The sequence below is a fragment of the Gorilla gorilla genome, chromosome 19 (assembly GCF_029281585.2).
Source record: "Gorilla gorilla gorilla isolate KB3781 chromosome 19, NHGRI_mGorGor1-v2.1_pri, whole genome shotgun sequence".
Lineage (NCBI taxonomy): Eukaryota > Metazoa > Chordata > Mammalia > Primates > Hominidae > Gorilla > Gorilla gorilla.
In genome coordinates, this window is record NC_073243.2 from 79,271,872 (window position 1) to 79,292,473 (window position 20,602).

The window sequence follows — 20,602 nt, forward strand, 5'->3', positions numbered from 1 at the left end:
CTTCACAAATGATAGAATTTTTTTAAAAAAACATTCTTGTTTTCTTTTTTATCATGATCTAGCTTATTTTCCTTTTCCATATGAAAAAGTTTAGACTTTGAGATTTGTCAACAATCATATAGCTTGTTAGTGGTAAAACTAGGTTTCAGACACAGATCTTTGTGCTCCTAACACAGTACTCTTGTCCATGTGTCACTTGGTCTGTTCCCTGACCTTCCACTGCCAGGGCTGACCCAGTGAAGCAGCCTTTAAGGGCCTTGAAAAGCTTAACCATCCACCATGGCACGAGGGTGCCTAGGGAAGAAGACAATTCAGAAGCCTTTGTTTATAAGCCACGTTCTCAAGATCACCCAAAGACGTTTTCTGAGATTCCCAGAACTCTCTCCACTGGGGTGGACTTTGAGACACTAGACATTTAAACCTGGAGACATTGGCTTAAATTTCTAAATCTGTATGACCTTTTACTCTTTGTAGTGAAATTCAACTCGTCTGACTGGGAAGCTCATATCCAACTTTAATGAAACCTTCTGATCAGTATTAGCAACTCTTGCTGAGAAGAGTCTTTGGGGGATTTGGAGATTTTCTTGTGTTTTCATGCATTATGGTATTATCAATGTACTTAACAAACTCTAATCACATTCCACATGAATATAAAACTCACAAAGGAGTCAGAGAATCAATGTACAAAGCTCTTACCACACACCCACAAAGAATGCGGTTCAACGAAAGCTTCCTTCTGAGCAGGTTTTCCCTAGTCTGCTACAAATCCAGCCCCGCCCAGATCATGAAGTACTCTACAAGTTTGACTGTTCAGTAGTTAAAATCCTAAACTGCAAGCAAGGTTCTAAAAACCTACATGAATAATGATCTTCTTAGCTGTGGATATGTCGATACACCAAGCCATATAATCTACGGCCCTCACAAATGGATTTTTAAGTTTTCTCTCAAAATAAAAGTAAAATTATTCACTTGGGTGATAGCACAAGTTACTTTCTCTTTTGCATTATACACAATCAGTGATGAAACAAACAAGTGTGCAAAAAACAAAGGGATATCTTTGTTATTAAACTATGATGGGTGTCTTCTTGGGATATTGTTTTAATATATTTTTCTCCTTATGGTCTGTCCCAGGCCATTTCGTTGATCTCACCAATGTTTCTCAGTTTGGTCCACAGCTAATTAGAATTATACAACTAAAAGAGAAGTACCTGAGAGGCACCTTAACAGTTTTTTTCTATTCTTTATTTGTATAAGTTTGGGGGATACATGTGCAGGTCTTTTACATAGATACATTGCATAACACTGAGGTTTGGGCTTCTAGTGTACCTATCACCCAAATGGTGAACGTTGTACCCAGTAGGTAACTTTTCAACTCATTCTCCTCCCACTCTCCCCAGCTTTTGGAGTCCCCAGTGTCTATAATTTCCCTCTGTATGTCTATACATACTCATTGTTTAGCTCCCACTTGTAAGTGAGAATATGAGGCATTTGATTTTCTAAGTTATTTCACTTAGGATAATGGTCTCCAACTCCATCTATGTTGCTGCACAAGACATGATTTCATTCTTTTTTATGGCAGTGTGGTATTCCATGGTCTATATATACCACATTTTCATTATCCAGTCATCTGTTGGTTGATTCCTGACTTTGCCATTGTGAATAGTGCTGCAATAAACATATGAGTGCAGGTATCTTTTTTACACAATAATTTCTCTTCCTTTGGGTACCTAACCAGTAGTTGGATTGCTGGGTCGAATGATAGCTCTACTTTTAGCTCTTGAGAAACCTCCATACTGTTTCCCATAGAGTTTGTGCTAATTTATATTTCCAACCACAGTGGTGTATAAGCATTCTCTTTTCTCCACATCCTTGCCAATAGCTGTCATTTTTTGATTTTTTCAATAATACTCATTCTGATTGGTGTGAGATAATACCTCACTGTGGTTTTAATTTGCATCTCTCTGATAATGAGTGATGTTGAGGATTTTTTATATGTTTATTGGCCACTTTTGTGTCTTCTTTTGAAAAATGTCTGTTCTTATCCTATTCCTACTTTTTAATGGGGTTGTTTATTTTTTCTTGTTCAGTTGTTTGAATTCCTAATAGATTCTCGATATTAGTCCTTTGTCAGATGTATAGTTTACATATGTTTTCTCCACTCTGTGGGTTGTCTGTTTACTCCACTGATTATTTCTTTTGCTGTGTAGAAGCTTTCTTGTTTAATTAAGTACCATTTGGCTATTTTTTGTTTTGCTGCATTTGCTTTTGAGGTCTTAGCCATAAATTCTTTGCCTGGACCAAAAGAGTTTCTCCTAGGTTTTCTTCTAGGATTTTTGTAGTTTCAGGACTTACACTTAAGTCTTCGATCAATCTTGAGTTAGTTTCTGTATGTGGTGAGAGATAGGGGTCCAGTTTCATTCTTCTGCGTGTGGCTATCCAATTTTGCCAGCACCATTTATTAAACATGGTGTCCTTTCCCCATTGTATATTTCTGTAGACTTAGTCAAAGATCAGTTCTCTCATTGTATATGGGGTCCCCCACATATACAATGATGTTACTTGCAAACAGGGATAGTTTTGTTTCTTTCTTTCCCATACGTATGCTTTTTATTTCCTTTCCTTATCTTATTGTACTGGCTGCAACTATTAGTACTATGTTGAATAAGAAGTGGTGAGAATGGACATCCTTGTCTTGTTTTTGATCTTAGGGGAAACATATTCAGTGATTTAGCATTAAGTATAATATTAGGTTTAAATTTTTTGAAGATGTTCTTTATCAAGTTGAGGAAATTTCAGTTTCTGAGTGTTTTTTATGATGAATAGATGTCAAATTTTGTCAAATGTTTTATATACTAAAATTAATATTAATATAATCATGTGGTTTCTCTTGTTTAGCCTGTTACAATGGTGGATTATGCTGATTTTCAAATATTGAGCCAGCTTTGCATCCCTGAAATAAATCCCACTTGGTCATTGTGTCTAATTCTTTTTTTCTTATATTGCTGAATTCTACTTGCTAATATTTTGTTAATTTTTTTACATCTATATTCCTGAAGGATATTGTTCTTTAGTTTTCTCTTTTGCATTGTCTTTGTCTGAAATTAGTGCCAGGGTAATACTAGCTGCCTAAAATGAATTAGAAAGTTTTCCCTTCTCATCCACTTTATTTGGTTTATGATTCTTGGTTGTCGACAGGTCTTTTCTTTTAACATTGAAAAATATTGCACCACTTCTTTGGGCTTCCATTGTTTCTGATGAGAAATCCACTGTCACTCAAATAGTTTCCCTCCTATAGATGGGGTATCATTTCTCTCTTGCTGCTTTGAAGATTTTCCTTTCTCTTTAGATTTCAGAAGTTTAATTATGATAGGCCTGGGCATGCATTTTCTTTGGGTTTAACCTGGTTGAGTTTCTCTCAGCTTCTTAAATATGTGGGTTTATGTCTCATTCAATTTGCAGAATTTTCAGCCATTTGTTCTTTGAGCACTTTTTCAACACCATTGTCTTTTTCCTCTCTTTCTGAGGCTCCAATGACATGAACGTCAGATTTTTTGTTATATTCTCATGGGTCTCTGAAGCTCTGTTCAATTTCTTTTAGTCTCTTTCTCTTTGCTCATACAGATTACATAATTTCTATTGTTCTATTTTCTAGGTCATTAATTCTTTCCTCTTTCTCATCCATTTTACTGTTGAGCCCTAGTGTTCACTGAGCTTTTTATTTACATTATTGCATTTTTCAGTTCTACATGTTTGACTCTTCTTCATGTCTTTTATTTCTTAGCGGACACATTATTTTTTCATTTGTTTAAAGGTTGTTGGTAATTGCTCATTGAAGCTTTTTCACCATGGCCGCTTTGAAATATTTGTCAGCTAATTCTAAAATCTGTCATCTCTTGACATTCTTTTTTTTCATTCAGTTTGAGATATTCTGGTTCTTGGTATAATGAGTGATTTATATTGAAACCTGGAGGATTTTATATTATGTTATGGATCTTATTTAAATCTTCAGTTTTAGCTTGCTTTTCTGACACTACTCTGGAGGGGAAGGGAGTGGGGCCACTGCTTCAATACTGCCAAGCCTCTATAGGTACCTGAGTTGTCAAAGGGATGGCTCCTTGTTACTGTCTAGGGGTGGATGAAATTTCTGGCTCCCCATGTAATCTGTCCTGACACCACAGGGGTGGGGCTAGGGGAGCCCTCATTACTGGCCTGTAGGGATCAAAGTCTTAGTCCCTAACTGGTCTTTTTGACACTACCCAAGTAGTGGTGTTTGATGCTTTGTTATAGCTTCACACAGATGCAAGTCTAGGCTTCCCACTCAGACTTTGCTAGCATAGAGCCACAGTTTTACAGTTTTTTCTTTCCTTTGCTGTTCACCTGGAGTAGAAGAGTTACTGTCTAAAATTTTCTGCCTTGTTAGACTGTCCCTTTCCTACTCCTTTGGATAGAGAGAACAGGCGTATGTGGGTGATTTTGTGTGTGTTTGTGTGTGTGTGTGTGTGTATTTCCAGGTTGTTGCCATCATCAGTTCCAAGTCTGGCATATATGAGAGAAAAGAAAAGCCAGGAAATTCACCACCATGTCACTCTTCAGGTTCTGTGGTCCTCAGCCTGTCTTCCTTCTCTCCATCTTTCAGTCTTCCTATGTTTGTTTTTGATATAGTGTTCAGTGTTTTTCATCATACTTAGTAGACGGCATATGGAAAAGTATGTATATTCTATCTTCCATGACTTATAACTTTCTAAGGGGCAGCATTTAATGCCGCTGAGTAAGTTATTGGTAACAGATGCTACTGGTACCTGTTCATAGACTCAATACTAGCTGCCTTCCAGCTGCTAGTATATGCATCTCTTTACCTGGGATTTCTCCAGAGCCAATTAGACTGCTCTGCTGAAAGTATCAAGGAATTATTAATAACAACCTCTGGGAACAGCCTCTAACCAACAACTTAAGGGTGTTGGTATATAAAACAGCCCAGTTCTTCTCACGCTGGGTAGGGTAACTCTGAAACGTGTGTTGTATATCGTTCTTGGAGTTTGTCCATGGGATTAAGGTTCAACTGCTCAGAGTGGAAGCTGAGATAATGAATTGTTTATTGTCTACCTTCTCTGTTCTGTTTTACACCCTACTTCCCTACTGGTATTTCCTTTACCTTCCACATAAATTAATTGCTCTCAAATCCTTGTCTCGGGGTTGACTTTTTTTTTTTTTAGTTTTATTTATTTATTTTTATTTTATTTTATTTTATTTTACTTTAAGTTCTGGGATACATGTGCAGAATGTGCAGGTTTGCTACATAAGTATACATGTGCCATGGTGGTCTGCTGCACCCATCAACTCATCATCTAGGTTTTAAGCCTAGATTATGCATTAGGTATGCCCCGAATGCTATCCCTCCCCTTTCCCCTGAACCCCGACAGGCCCCAGTGTGTGATGTTCCCCTCCCTGTGTTCATGTGTTCTCACTGTTCAACTCCCACTTATGAGTGGGAATATGAGGTATTTGGTTTTCTGTTCCTGTGTTAGTTTGCTGAGAATAATGGCTTTCTGAATAAACTCAAAGATGGTTCTCTAGTTCTGCCTTCAGTGTTCTTTAATTCTTTTACTTAGAAACTTCATATTTAGTTAGAGGTTTTTTTAGGAGCTAGATCCTCACTTTTTTCCTGCATAATTTGAAATAGAACAATAATAACAACAAAAGCATAGGATAAAGAAACCTTATAGTAGTTTTATTTCCACAATGCATCAGATAGTTCTGAACGAGTGTTCAGTTTAAACTTACTACAATATCAAAGTGATTCAGGTAGTGACTCAGTTCTAGTCTGTTAAATAATCCACCACTCCCAATAACTACTAAACATCTACCACTATTTGTTTTTAAGTGTTCAGGGAAATTGTGCCCAAGTAATGTTACCATGAGGTTCTTAACTTTATTAGAGAAAATTTGAAATCTGAAAGGAGGATCATACTTGCCCTTAGCTTTGTTTACTTAGGTGGCCTTCCTTACAAAGGTGAAGTGTCCATGCCCAGGAAGTTAAGTCAATGATTGCCTCAAAAATTGGGCAACATTGCTTTTGAAGGACATGCTTAACATATTCTTGTTACAAGATCAGGTTGAACTTGAGGATAGAAAGAATCCATCCTTGGAACACAAAAAGTGAGGATTCGAAAATGTCTTTTATCAAGCAAAGTCTTTTCCACTTCTTTTTGGTTTGAGTATACCATTGATGGGATGGCTTGAGTGATAACTTCTCAGTTTGACCCAGTTACAGTCACCTAGCATTGTTTGGCCAGCAGGTACTGTTGACAGCAATGTCTTGACTGAAGGCCACAGGGGCCACGTCCTTCCACATTTCAGAACTGGGGGCTCCTGTCTGTTTGTGCATAACAATAACTTAACCTTTTGCCAGGTTTTATTATCGACATGCCAACAACTATGGCCTAGCCTCATCAAGATGGTCAGCTCCCCTGCATCCCTAATTATTATTTAATGAAAGCAAGTCACTTAGCTTCTCTATCTCTGAATTTTTGACAACTAAGGATACTGGAATATATCACATTTATAACCAAGGCCTTTTTGGTGAGAATCCAATAAATCACCTTAGATATTGCCTAGTTCAACCTACTCATTTTATAGATGAGGAAACAGGTATAGAGTGGTAAAGGGAATCATCTAAGGTCATAATATTGGTCAACAGAAAAGTCAGAACAACAATTCTGTTTCTCCAATTCTCAAAGCAATGCTCTGGCTTTATAATGTAGGTAAAATTGTTTTAGAAAGTCCAAATGTTATATTAGAAAAATGGTGAGCAAGCCGAAACTGGAGAGGCCAGGCCTGGAATAATTCAGTCTCCAGTGTTTTTTCCAATCCTGCCTCTTTTCTAGTTGTGCACTAAGAATATTCCCCAGCATTTTTCCTTCTTCAAAGGGAGGAGATCCAGGCTGGTGGATACATGACAGGCAGGGGACATAATTCAGCTGTTCATGTGCCTCCCCACCCAGTTTCCTATTAGTATGATGCTCTCTTATTTGTGGTTAGCAAATATAACAGCAAATAAAGTTACAAATAAGCTAAGAACTTTCCTCCATGGAAACCTCTGATATCTGGTGAATTCAGAATCTCATTATATCTTCACTCAAGCATTCTGAAACCTGCCTTCAAGGAATTCACCTAATCAAATTCACACATTTTTGTGAACAACTTGGACATCCAGTTAACTGGTGTTCACATTATAGTCTTTCCAAATTTACAGCAGTTTTCCATTTTTTATTTATTCCATGTCCTTCTTTAATAAACATAAGTAAAACGGGACTAACAGTACCATCTATTTCAAAAGGCTGTTAAGCAGATTCAATGATGCAATGAAAAGCACAATGGCACAAAGTAAGGTGCAAAAATGTTAGGTTTTATGGCTTTTTAGTGATATTAACATTATCATTTCATAAGAACTAACCAAGGGTTATTCCTCAATTAAACAACTGAGTTCAAGCTTATCTCTGCCCTTCCTCCATTCTAATCCAGAGAACTGGAGTGGCCTATTTGGTTCTGTGATGTGTGTGAGTATACATGGTCTGGGCAGTGGAGACATTGGAGCCCATGAGGTGCATTACTATCCCCACTTTACAGATGAAAGCAGAGGTTGAGGAGGGTGAGTCACAAGCCACAGTATAATCTGAGTCTCCTGACCCCCAATTTGAGGTGTGTTCCATTCTCTCTGCTGATATTGACACATGAATATGGTGAGCAAACCTCCCTATCACTGGCCCTTTACCTGTGTCCTAGCTCATGGGCAATTGTGAAAGCCAGAGGGAGTCCCGAGTCTTCATTGATGTTACAACTGTGGTGAGGCTGACACATTCCTGAAAGGTGAGACAGGCCCAGGGTCTCGCAGGGGCGATTGAAACCAGCACAGATGTCCTTTCTGAAAGCAGAGAATACAGAAGCTCAGGCGCCCAAAGGAACATCTGGAAAAACCTCCTGGAAAAAAATCTGGGTATAAACTCACATTCAATATGGTCTGTAAAGTATGCGTGGCATTTTTTAAAAAGTCTACATGAATGTAGGCAGCAATTTTGAATTCACTGAGATGATTCTGATTTTACCTTTTGATTGCTGAATTTCTCCAACACAGAATGTGGGAAAATGTAGCAAATGTGTTATTTTGAGCTTATTTTGCTCTGGATCTCGGGAGGTCAAATTACATGATTTGGCCAACAAAAGATTTTATTGAAAACTCAAGTTAATTTGAACTTTTAAATAGGGAAGGAACAATCAGCAGTGACTGGAGTTTTTCAAATATGAAAATCCTTTTTAGTCTTTCTGAGGTCTGCGTTCAAAACTCATCTAAGAACTTCTTTTTCCCATTCATGAAAAAGATAGTTGGTCCCATCAACCTATCCAGAGATCTAATACTTGTCTATCCAGCCTCATTCCACTAACAATATTGCATATATGAGAGAATGCATGCCTGTGTGTGCGTGTACACCTAGAATCTCAGAAAATACTAATTATGGCTTTTAAATAGAAAAAACATGCTCCCATAAACTGGTAGAGATTATTTCAATCACGGACAAGAGTTTTGAAAGAGTCACTAATTAGTCACTAGGTTTTCTTTAGCACAAAAGGAGTTCTTTGCCAAGAGGGACTAGCAGAAATGGCCACAATGTTATGAGCTCTAGTTAATTGAACACCAGCAGCTAACGGGGTTTGTGTGGGCACCATTTCTAGCAGCAAATGGTCTCCTGCTTTTTTTATCCATTGGGACATGGAAAAGATCCAGACTTTGAGAACCCATGTGAATCTTCAGCTCTCCAGGTTGCAATGGCTGGGGTAATAGGACAGGAAAGAGCAGGCCCAGTCTCAGCACATGCACCACAAACTCAAATCCGCACTCTCACTAGCAGCAGCAGTTACTGGGGGTTCAGTACTGGAGAGCGAGATTATACAGCCCAATCATTTACGTAACTTCTAGGTCTGTAAGAGAACCAATCAAACACTTTTCTACCCCTGCTGCAGAATGCACTTGTTATTATTTCATTCAAAAAGTCCAGGTCTGTGTGAAGCTGCTGGAAAAAGATGAATGGTGCTCATTGCTGATCCCCTGACTTTCTCATTTTGATATGGCAGGAGGTCAGGCGCATTAAATACTGATTATAGAGTGCCTCTGAAGTGTCCAGCACTAAAGAAAAAAGTGGCTAACAAAAGAATTATAGGAACATGGTTCTTACAGGCAAGCAGCTTAAGCTCTACTTCCACCATGCACTGGGGCCACTATGTAACAGAAAATATGCCTTGGCTTGCAGCAGCCACTAGCTGCACATGTGGAACCCACACTGGGTGTGTTTCATGCCAAATCTTCCACCTACTGAATGCTGTTCTGTAGACAACTCTGTTAATGTGGATCTCAGGATAGTCTCTCAGAGGCAAAGCTCAGTCTCATACCTCCCTCCCTTCGTGATCCTACCTATCTTTTCAGGCAAGTGGTTTTCAATGAGGGTGGGTGATTTTGCTCTTCACCCCCTCCTAAGGGACATTTGGCAATGTCTGCAGACAGTTTCAGCTGTCAGAGCTTGGAGGAGAGTGCTACTGACATCTCATGGGTAGAGGCCAGATATGCTGCTAAATATCTTACAATGCACAAGATAGGCCCAACAACAAAGAATCATCAGCCCCAAATGTTAATAGTGCTGAGGGTGGGAAATACTGTTATAGAACTTGAAATGCTCTCCACTGTCTAGGAGCTGTTGAGGTTCAACACACTTTTATGCAAACAGACCCCTGTCCTAAGGAAGGAAAGTGACTATAAGAAAAAAAGAAGAGCAGATCATTCGTATTCATATTGGGTAATAGCTAAGGTATGGCTGTTGGGGTCAAACTACTTGGACTCAAGTCCCAATTGTACCCGTTAACAGCAATGAGATTTTGGGCAAGAGACATAACCAAGGTTCAGTTTCCCTATATGTAAAATATGAATGATTAATAGTAGCCAACTACCAGTGTTCTTGTGGGAAGTAAATGGAACAATGGCTGTTCTAATAGACATAGCACAGTGCCTCGTCCAAATCAAACATTTCACACATGTAAGCTATCATTAACTCACTCATTTCTTCAGGTGAGAATGACAGGAGCATCTGATTCTGCTCTCAGAGGAAGGAAAGACTTTCTGAGACACAACTTAGTGGGCAATGCCATTCCCTGACTCTGGGGTTCTTCCCTACAGAAGTTTCTGTCTGACTGAAGCCTTCACCTGGCCTCTTGACCAGGTCCTCAGTGTCCCCAGGCTGTCTGCTAGCTCCCCAGAGTCCCCGTGCTTACATTCCACACCCATGCTATTTCCCAGGGGACCTATTGATCAACCCAAGGTGTCTTAGAACCTAATGTACCTACTCTTACAGGCTTATGTCAAAAACTTCCTGTGGGATACATTCACATTTAACTAGCATTTGAATACCTTCACTCAAAGGAGTGATTCTGATGACTGGAGTTTTGGATCAGGGCAAGGTAGACATTTGGATAGGGTGGGGGCTGATTATCCTTCCTTGTAGGGATTCTATGCATTGAGATGATCTTATCACAGGGACAGATCACAGGGCCAAAATGTTCATGGGCAGCCTATCCTCCAAAGGGACAGTGCACACCAAGGGCCTTTCAGTGCTTGAGGTTCTCTGTGGTTGAAGGGCAGCGCCAAGAGGCCTCCTTTACTATACATACCTGGATTTCTGGACAAATAGGCATAGGGAGCCCAAGAAGAATTTACTTTACCCCATTCTAATATAAGCCCTTCTTTCATCTAGATTAAAATAGTGCCTAGTATATAGTAGGTGCTCAATAAATATTTATTGAATCAATGAGCAAACATAGCCTTCAAAGAGCAAGAGTTGATCAAGAAAGTTCATTGGATTTTTACAGCTATGAGTCCTGGAAGGTTTGGTGGTTCTTATTAGCACTATAGGCTCTATTGTGATTAGAACAAAATGATATTTTCATGGGAGAAAGGTGTAACCAAACCAATCTGCCTACTCAGTGGGGACCTGCTCCTCGTATCCTATCCTCAGCATCAAACAGTTAAAAGATGTACAGATTTCTGTAAAGATATTTCATGCTTCTACATTGGAGAAAAATAAAATAGCAAAGGATTGGAAATCCCACTGGTTAAAAGTAACAAGAGTCTTTAATGAGGCTCTGCAAACAAGCTTCCTGATTCTTTATAGAGCTACATGAAGAAACCAGTTTTAAAAAGGAAATCATCGGTGGGATATTAAAGAGGCCTGCATTTTGCCAGCAGATGTAGTTTATTAACAAGGAGAGCTTTGTCATATTAGCAAGTTTGTTAAACTGTTTCCTCTACTGATAGGGAAGTCAGGAGTTGACTAGATCAAAGACACTGTCTTTACGAGAGCAGCAAAGAATAGTGAGAATGTCATGGGTTTGAACACCTGGTAAGCTTTTCACCTGCCAGCCCTCCCTGCTTTACTGCCCCTGGGTTTCATGTAGTCTCTGGTGTACCTGGTGAGAAGGACAGCCACGTCGTGATGAACAGGATTGAGGTCACTCTTGGGATTGATACTCTTCTGCCACTTGCAGAAGCTAGACAGTGTCTTCTCTGCATGGTGAACTATTTTCAGTCCTTGCTGGAGAAAGAAGAGGAAGAGATTAGCATGGGAGATTAGCATGTGGTCAGGGACCATTGCATTAGGCATTCATCTCCAGAGGCGTCCAAGTGAGATGAATTCAGGGTGGGTGCATCAGACATTTGGCAGTCATGTGGCAGAGGCCAACTGACTCCTCTTGACTAATCTTCTGCCTTAAACACTCCCATTCTAATGACCTCCACTAGAAAAACCTGAAGGGGAAAACTCCAAGACAGAAATTATCCCTGGGACAAGCAGCCCTTGAAGAACATTTAAAAATATATTAGCAATAACCAAAAGCTATTTGAAGGTCTATTTCTGTGTCTCTCTGCATCCTAAATCAATGCAATATCAAAGAGGCATTTTTATTTCTAATGCAAAAGTTTTTCAACAAAAGTTTTTTCTTCTCATGAGACATCCTGCAAGGCTAGAGTTGCCCTGGATGTTTTCTAACGCTTGAATTTTATATTGATTTGACACCCATGGGTGAAGGACAGTGGATGACATAATCTCTCCAGGCTGCTGACCAGTTAGGAGAATTGGTCACCTGACAACAAGTAGGATGCTGTAGCAGATGCCCCCAGCCTGCAGCTTCAAGGGCTTCTGAGGCCTATGCCAGCCCTGTGGCATCTGCCTGGCTGGTAGCTACTATTGGGGCTACGAGGGAAGGGATTACTCCAAATTATCCAGATGAACACTTGTTGAATGGGGAGAAGAAGAAAGATAGTCAGCTCTTTAGTGGCTCCGGTTTAATTTGAATTTCTAAAGGAGAAATTACTTTCCCTTGCCTCATTTCTTTGGGGCCTCCACATAGAGCCATCCCTGGTACGGGATGGATTCCACCAGAAGGATGACTAACCTCCACTGGCTCACTCTCATCTGAGCCTTGCTCTGGGCTCGGTCCAAGAACTTCAGGACAGTCTCTGCATCAAATTATGAGCTTGCTTCTCTACCATTCTGTATTTTGCTGAGGCCCACACCCAAATCATAAAAGGCCCGAGGGGCATCCGTTATGTGTTAGAGGCATTTTTAGGTCTCCTCATCATAAGTAACTATTATAGACCAGTTTCCTTTTGTGAAAACACCGAAAGGTGGCTCATCATGTGTTAAAAGTCACTGAGCTGCTCAGCATAAAGAATTTAGATGGAAGAAACTGACTTCATTATTTAATAATTTTCATTGTTACATCATCCAGCAGAATGACATATGGTAGAGGAATTCTGGGGGACGAGCTGGGAATGAGGGAGTCAGCCTCCAATTCAACCAGCCAAGCTGTTGCTAGATTAACAGCCCTCCCTAGATGGGAGCAAACGTGCCCACCCATCATAAAAAACTGGTCAGGTGGCATGAATCAGGAATAAAGGGAAGGGAGAAGAGAAAAGGAAAGAAAAAAAGGAGGGAGGAAGGAAAGGGAGGAGAGAAACGAAGGAAACATTTCTTGATCAATTACTATGTGCCAGATGCTTTTACATATGCTGTCTCTTTTAATTGCATCTACTCAGTATTATTTGTAAAGAAGGCATTATCATTTTTATTGTATAATAAGGGAAATTAAACCTCAGAGAAGTGAAGAACTAGATCAAGGTCACTTAGCTCAGATATTGAGTCAAAGAATATAAAAAAGGTTCCTAGATAAAACTTGGAGTTGCAGTTGGTCATCAACCTCACTGGGAAGGTGCCTCAGTTCCAGCTCCTTCAGACAGGAAGGCATGTTATCACATAAAGCATCAACTATGATCAGATATTTTTCTGATCTGTTTTTAACCCTACATTTCTTTGTTATGTTTTGGGAGAGGTCTCTTAGAGAACACTCATTAATTTAACATTACCATTTACAATTACCAATAGTATTACCACTTATAATTGTTACAAAAAGTGAAATACTTAGGTATAAATTAACAAAACATATACAGGATCTGTATCCTGAAAATTATAAAATGCTGCTTAAAGAAGTCAAAGACCTAAGTCAATACAGAAACATACTGTGTTAATGGATTTGAAGATTCAACATAATAAAGACATCATCTATTCTCTCAAGCTATGAATGCATAGCTTTACCGCAATTCCTGTCAAAATCTCAGCAACTCTGTTGTAGACACACACAAGCTCATTCTAAAATTTATATCAAATTTTTTTAAAAAGTTCCAGGCCTCAGGTTAGCTAAAGCAATTCTGAAAAAAGAAAAATAAAGTGGAACGTATCACTTTACCTCATATTAAGGCTTACTATATAGCTATAATAAGAGAGTGTGCTATAGGTGCAGGGATAGTCACATAGATCAATGAAACAGACAGGAAACACAAAATGTGACCCACCTAGATATGCCCAACTGATTTTTGACAAAGGTAAAAAAGCAATTCACTGAAGGAAAGACAGCCTTCTCAATAAATTATGCTGGATAGCAAGAAAACAAATAATCCAATTGAAAAATGGGCAAAGGACCCGAATAGGTATTTCCCAATGGAAGACATACAAATGGCCAACAGATATACATACAAAAATTCAACATCACTTATCATCAAGGAAATGCAAATTAAAACTACAATATGATATCATCTCATACCTGTTAAAGTGGCTACTATCAAAAAGATGAAAGATAAGATTTGGAGAGGTTGTGGAGGAAAGGAAACCATTGTACACTGTTGGTGGAAATGTAAATTAGTAGCCATTATGGAAAACAGCATGGAGGTTTCTCAAAAAATTAAAACAAGAACTACCATATGATCCCAGAGTCCCATGGGGTATATATCCTAAGGATATACAATCAGTAAGTCAAAGAGATACCTGCCATGTTCACTGCAGAATTATTCACAATAGCAAGATATGGAATCAACCTAAGTGCCCATAGACTGATGAATGGATAAAGAAACTGTAAGGTATACATATCATATATATTCCATTATATATATATCTGGAACAAACGTGCCCACCCAACATAAAAAACTGGCCAGGTGGCATGAATCAGAAATAAAGGGAAGGGAAAAGGCAAAGGAAAGAAATATATATATATAATGGAACATTATTCAGCCTTAAAAGACAAGGAAATACTGCCATTTGTGACAACATGGATGAACTTTGAAGACATAAGTGAAATAAGCCAGGCACAGGAAGACAAATACCACATGATCTCACTTATGTGGAATCTATAAAAGTAAAACTGAGAAGCAGAGATCAGGGGCTGGGGCAAGAGCTGGGAGAGGTTTGTCAAAGGATTCAAAATTTCAGTTTAGAAAGAAGGAAGAAGTTCAAGAGATCTATTGTACAACATGGTGACTGTCATTAATAACAATGTACTGTACTGTATATTTGAAAATTGCTAATGGAGTAGATTTTTAAGTAGTCTCATTACAAAAAAGTAAGCATACAAGGTAATGTATGCATTAATTAGCCTGATTTAGCCATTCCACCGTGTACACATATTTCAAAACATGTTGTCCACCAAAAATGAATATAATTTTTGTCAATTAAAAATAAATTTAAAATGTATAAGAGAGAAAGAGAGAAATCAAGAAGAGGGACCTAAACCAAAGCCAAAGCCATGAGCAACAGCCAAGAATTACACAAAATGTGAGAGAGAGACTTCAGATGGAAACCACAGATGTTGTGCCAAACCTCTATTAACCTCAATAGGGAAGGCATCAGGTTCAAGAGACTGAAGAAGAGACCCAATGCCAGCAAATGAGATACAGGGTTTTATTAGGGGCTTATGTGATGGGGAGAGGGTCCAGTGGTGGGCTGGACAATATATCTGCCTTCCCACCATCGATCCCTGTGCCTTCCATAAAGATTTATGGGGATCACATCTCTCAAGGGGGAGATGAGGCAGGAAAATGGGTCTAGGCGCAGGTAAAACATTCACACTTCGGCTACAACAGGAAATATCGTCTCCATAGGGCATATGCCATAAATGACTTTGTAACTTTACTTCATCCTCTCCATTTACATAGGGCGTATCCCAAGTAACCAATGGAATCCTCTAAGGGGTATTTAAACTCCCCAAAATTCTGTAACAGGGCCTTTGAGCCTCTAAGCTCAGTCCTGCTCCCACACTGTGGAGTATACTTTCATTTTCAATAAAACCCTTCATTCCTTCCTTGCTTTGTTTGTGTGTTTTGGCCAATTCTTTAAGATGCCAAGAACTGGACACCCTCCACCATTAACATACACAGTCCAGCGGCGCAGGGCTGGCCAGAAAAACTACGACCACCTGCCAACATCATGTGGTCTATATTGTATTTTCACTTAATAACGTCCTGCTAATAACCTCCACCTGGCAACCTTCATTTACTCCAAAACTCAGGGCCTCAATCCCCGTGTGGCCTGTGTTCCACAGGATGGGGGAGAGGCTCAGGTGTTTATCATAGATAAGGAACAAATCTCTGGGGTGGCTCCTCTCGATTCCCTAGCTTGTAACACACATTCAGGTGTATCTCCCATACAGGATCTTTTTTTTTCTATTGAGACGGAGTCTCACTCTGTTGCCAGGCTGGAGTGCAGTAGCGCAAACTCAGCTCACTGTAACCTCCACCTCCCAGGTTCAAGGGATTCTCCTGCCTCAGCCTCCCGAGTAGCTGAGACTACAGGCACGCACCACCATGCCCAGCTAATTTTTGTATACTTAGTAGACACAGGGTTTCACCATGTTGGCCAGGATGGTCTTGATCTCTTGACCTCGTGATCTGCCTGCCTCGGCCTCCCAAAGTGCTGGGATTACAGGCGTGAGCCACCATGCCCAGCCACCATACAGGGTCTTTTTAAGGATATGCTTAAATTATTGCTATTAGGTGTGTTTATAACAGATTAATCCGGTTTTTATATATGTGAGTCCCAGTGAAGTTCTACATAATAATAAAACCACGTTTCATGCTTAGCACGTTATGGCTTATCAATCACTTCCACATACTTCATCTTATTTGATTTTGCGAACAACTATGTGAAGTATTAATAGTTAGGAGAGTGATGATTAACTCCTGTCTACTGCTAAGAAGAAAGTTTACTTTAGTAATTAGAATTGATCACTAATGGTTTTCAAGTGGTAAAGCCGCAAATAGCACATAAAACTTAAAGAGTTTTCACTTACTGAAGCCCCGTCTTTACTAAAAATACAAAAATTAGCTGGGCGTGGTGGTGCATAACTGTAATCCCAGCTACTTGGGAGGCTGAGGCAGGATAATTGCTTGAACCCAAGAGGCGGAGGTTGCAGTGAGCCAAGATCACGTCACTGCACTCCAGCCTGGGCAACAGAGCGAGACTCTGTCTCAAAAAAAAAAAAAAAAAGATTTCTCGCTTACAGAGACTCACACTTGAAAAAGTAAATATACAACCTCAATAATAGGAATAATTCTGTATGGTTGCAACTGGTTACACCATTGGTTGTATCTGTAGCATTTTTGGCATATTTGCATTTTCCATAGGTCCTCCATTATTTTATATGCACCTCAAAGACTATATTTTCTCTATAACTCTCTACTTTGCTATGGTGGATGGGAGGATATTGAAGCCCTGCTGATGATTAAATAATCTAAAAACCAACTCTGTTTAGAGCCCCAACAACGCCCAGCATGGTTCTAAAACACCTTATGAATGACAGCACTCATTAAACCAAACACTTCTAAAGATAGGTAGATAATTAAATATCTATGTATCGTCTATCTTCTAAAAATAATTAGATAACTAAGGATCTCCTCAGTTCTCAGCCACATTCTCCTGACAGCTGTCATTTGAACTGGAGTGGAACTTGGTACCAGTTAAAAAGTCATTCTGTATTAATTAGGCTACCAGAGGCAAGATAGGGAAGCTCAAAGGCAACAGTTTTGGAAATCATTAAGATTCCAGAGCACCTTTGAAAGACTTTTCTCAATTAACTTCACCATACTACTGCACCTGCTTCCAGTATCTTTCTATCCTAGCATCTGTTTTAATGTGTGCAAGATACTAGGAAACAAACCTGACAAATTCTCACCCCAAGCAACAAGAAGTAAATGACACAGATACTCCTTGAGTTACAACTGGGTTACGTCCTGATAAACCTGTCATCAATTCAAAATATCATAAGTCGAAAATGCAATGAATACACCTAACCTACCGAATATTGTAACAGCATAGCCTACATTAAATGTGCTCAGAACACTTACATTAGCCTACAATTGGAAAAAAATCATCTCATACAAAGCCTATTTTATAATAAAGTGTTGAATATCTCATGTAATTTAATGAATACTCTACTAAAAGTGAAAAGATTATATGGGCACTCGAAGTATCATTTCTACTGAATGCATATAATTTTCTCAAGTCAAAAAATCATAAATGGAACCATTGTAAGGGGACACCTGTAACTGTGTTCTGATATTTAGTGGTCCTGGCATCTATTTTCACCTACGGATCTGTTCCTTGATGACAGATCTACTGATTTACATTACAGTTAAATCCGCTTTGGAGGAATTTTTTTTTTCTTTATGAGGCAGGGTCTCACTCTGTCACCCAGGCTGGAGTGCAGTAGCGCAATCCTTCAGGGTTCAAGCGATTCTTGTGCCTCAGCTTCCTGAGTAGCTGGGACTATAAGCCTGCACCACCACATCCAGCTACTTTTTCTATTTTTCGGTAGAGACGGGGTTTCACCATGTTGGCCAGGCTGATCTCAAACTCCTGACCCCAAGTGGTCCATCTGCCTTGGCCTCCCAAAGGGCTGGGATTACAGGCGTGAGCCTCCACACCCGGCCTCTGGAGGATTCTAATCAGATACTTAGCTGATTTTTTCCTCCCTCTTACCCTGCAAGTCAGTCACCATTTATCAGACTTGTAACTTTCCCACTGATGACACAATCAAGTTCAGGGCAAATATCTTGATTCAATAGCAACTCAAGTTCTCAATTTCTTTTTTTTGGGAGAAACTGCAGACAGCAAGCAGAGTCAGCCCAAAATAAAAGGTGTTCAGACTAAAACAATAATGAAACATGCATTTTAATAAAGAGATGTAAAGTAAACCAAAAATAGGGATTTGCATTCATTTGAAAATAGAAAAACAGTGGTTTGAAAGTAATCGATACAATTAGTTAGTGGACATAAACTTTCGAACAAATAAAATTGAACATGTCTATGTTCAGCAAATCACAATTCTTTACAGTCCTCCCTGAATTATTATGATTTCTAAAGCTATTTTCCATAAAAAAGAATACTCTTTCTCCAGTCTTTCTCCTGTTTCCTACCACAGTCTTTTCTTTTGTTTGTTGTAATGATATCATCCAGTTCCCTAAAACTTTTGACAATGTTTCACATTGCCTATGAGGATGTTGCCCATGGGGATGGGGAAGCTCTTACCCAAACCATATTCAATCTGTGAAATGTTCCACAATGAATCCTGTACCAATAGGTAAAGTCCAAGCATCATGTAGGATATGTCATTAGTTCTACTGTGTGTTTATTGTGTGAATATTATGACCTGGGAATGAATTCCATTTGTTTTTGGAATACATCACTATATTTGCACTCTATAATGTAGTAGATCTGTTAAACTTTTACTTAAATTAATATTACACTTATTCTGCACTTCTTGAATATATGAGTTGAAGGCCAGAAGGTGTAGTATTAAAAAAAAAGGCAAAAGTCTTAGATTAAGAAATTCATAGTGAAAAATTCAAATCCAGATAATAAAGCATTATTTGCATTTGGGAAAATAAATATATAGTGCTGGAGCAACTAGATATCCACAGGCCAAAAACAAATAAACAAAAAGAGAGAAAGAGAAAGAAGAATTTCAATCTAAACCTCATAGCTGGCACAAAAATTAACTCAAAATGGATCATAGACTTAAATATAAAATGTGAAACTATGAAACTTCTAGGAAAAACACATAGAAAATCTTAGGAACCTAGGGATAGGCAAAGAATTTATAGACTTGGCACTAATAACACAATTAATAAAAGGAAGAATTGATAAATCGGATCACATCAAAATTAAACACTTTTGCTTTGAGAGAAACCTTATGAAGAGGATAAAAAGAGCTACAGTGTGGAAGAAAATACTTGTAACACACATGTTTGATGAAAGACATATTTAAAATACGTAAAGAGCTCTCAAAACTCAACAACAAAAAAAAACAATAAGAAAATAGGCAAGCATCATAAAGAGACACGTCACCAAGGAGGATATACAGATAGCAAATAAGCACATAAAAAGATACTCAACATTACTAGCTATCAGGGAATTGCAAGTTAAAACCACAATGATATATTACTACACATTTACCAGAATGGGTAAAATAAAAAATCATGACAACACCCAAATGCTGGTGAGGATGTGGTAGAACTGAATCATTCACTGCTGGTGAGAGTGGAAAATGGTGCAGTCATTATGGAAAAACAGTTTGGTAGTTTCTTAAAAATACTACATAGGTGGCCGGGCGCAGTGTCTCACACCTGTAATCCCAGCACTTTGGGAGGCTGAGATGGGTGGATCACCTGAGGTCAGAGTTTGAGACCAGCCTGGCCAACATGGTGAAACCCCGTCCCTATCAAAAGTACAAAAATTAGTCTGGTATGGTGGTGGGTGTCTGTAATCCCAGCTACTCAGGAGGTTGAGGCAGGAGAATTGCTTGAATCCGGGAGTCGGAGGTTGCAGTGGGCCGAGATCGTGCCACTGCACTCCAGCCTGAACGGCAAAAGCGAGACTCTATCTCAAAAAACAAACAAACAAACAAACAAACAAAACCCTACATAGGCAATGACCATATAACTTAGCAGTTACATTCCTGTGCCTTTATTCCAGAGAAGTGAGGACTTATGTTCACACAAAAACCTGTAGTTGAACGTCTATAGTAGTTTTATTCATAATAGCTAAAAACTGGAAACAACCCAAATGTCCCTCAGTGGGTGAATAGTTAAACAAATAGGTACATATCATAGAATACCACTCAGCAAAGAGGGGAAAAACTCTTGATACACACAATTTCAATGGATCTCAAGGGAATTATGCTG

The 20,602-nt window shown here is 39.0% G+C and overlaps 1 protein-coding gene across 3 annotated transcripts in view; it reads right to left on the minus strand.

Moving 5' to 3' along the window:
• Positions 1-20,602, minus strand: part of ADAMTS12 (ADAM metallopeptidase with thrombospondin type 1 motif 12) — a 374,077-nt gene that overhangs the window by 127,011 nt on the left and 226,464 nt on the right. For 2 of the 3 annotated variants that reach the window (XM_019013727.4, XM_063700811.1), the window contains 2 exons: positions 11,506-11,630; positions 7,772-7,921 (listed from right to left, as the gene is read on the minus strand). In XM_019013727.4, the coding sequence (XP_018869272.4) occupies positions 7,772-7,921; positions 11,506-11,630 (275 nt within the window). The remainder of the gene's footprint in view (positions 1-7,771; positions 7,922-11,505; positions 11,631-20,602) is intronic. The other variant, XM_055367552.2, reaches the window with a different exon arrangement.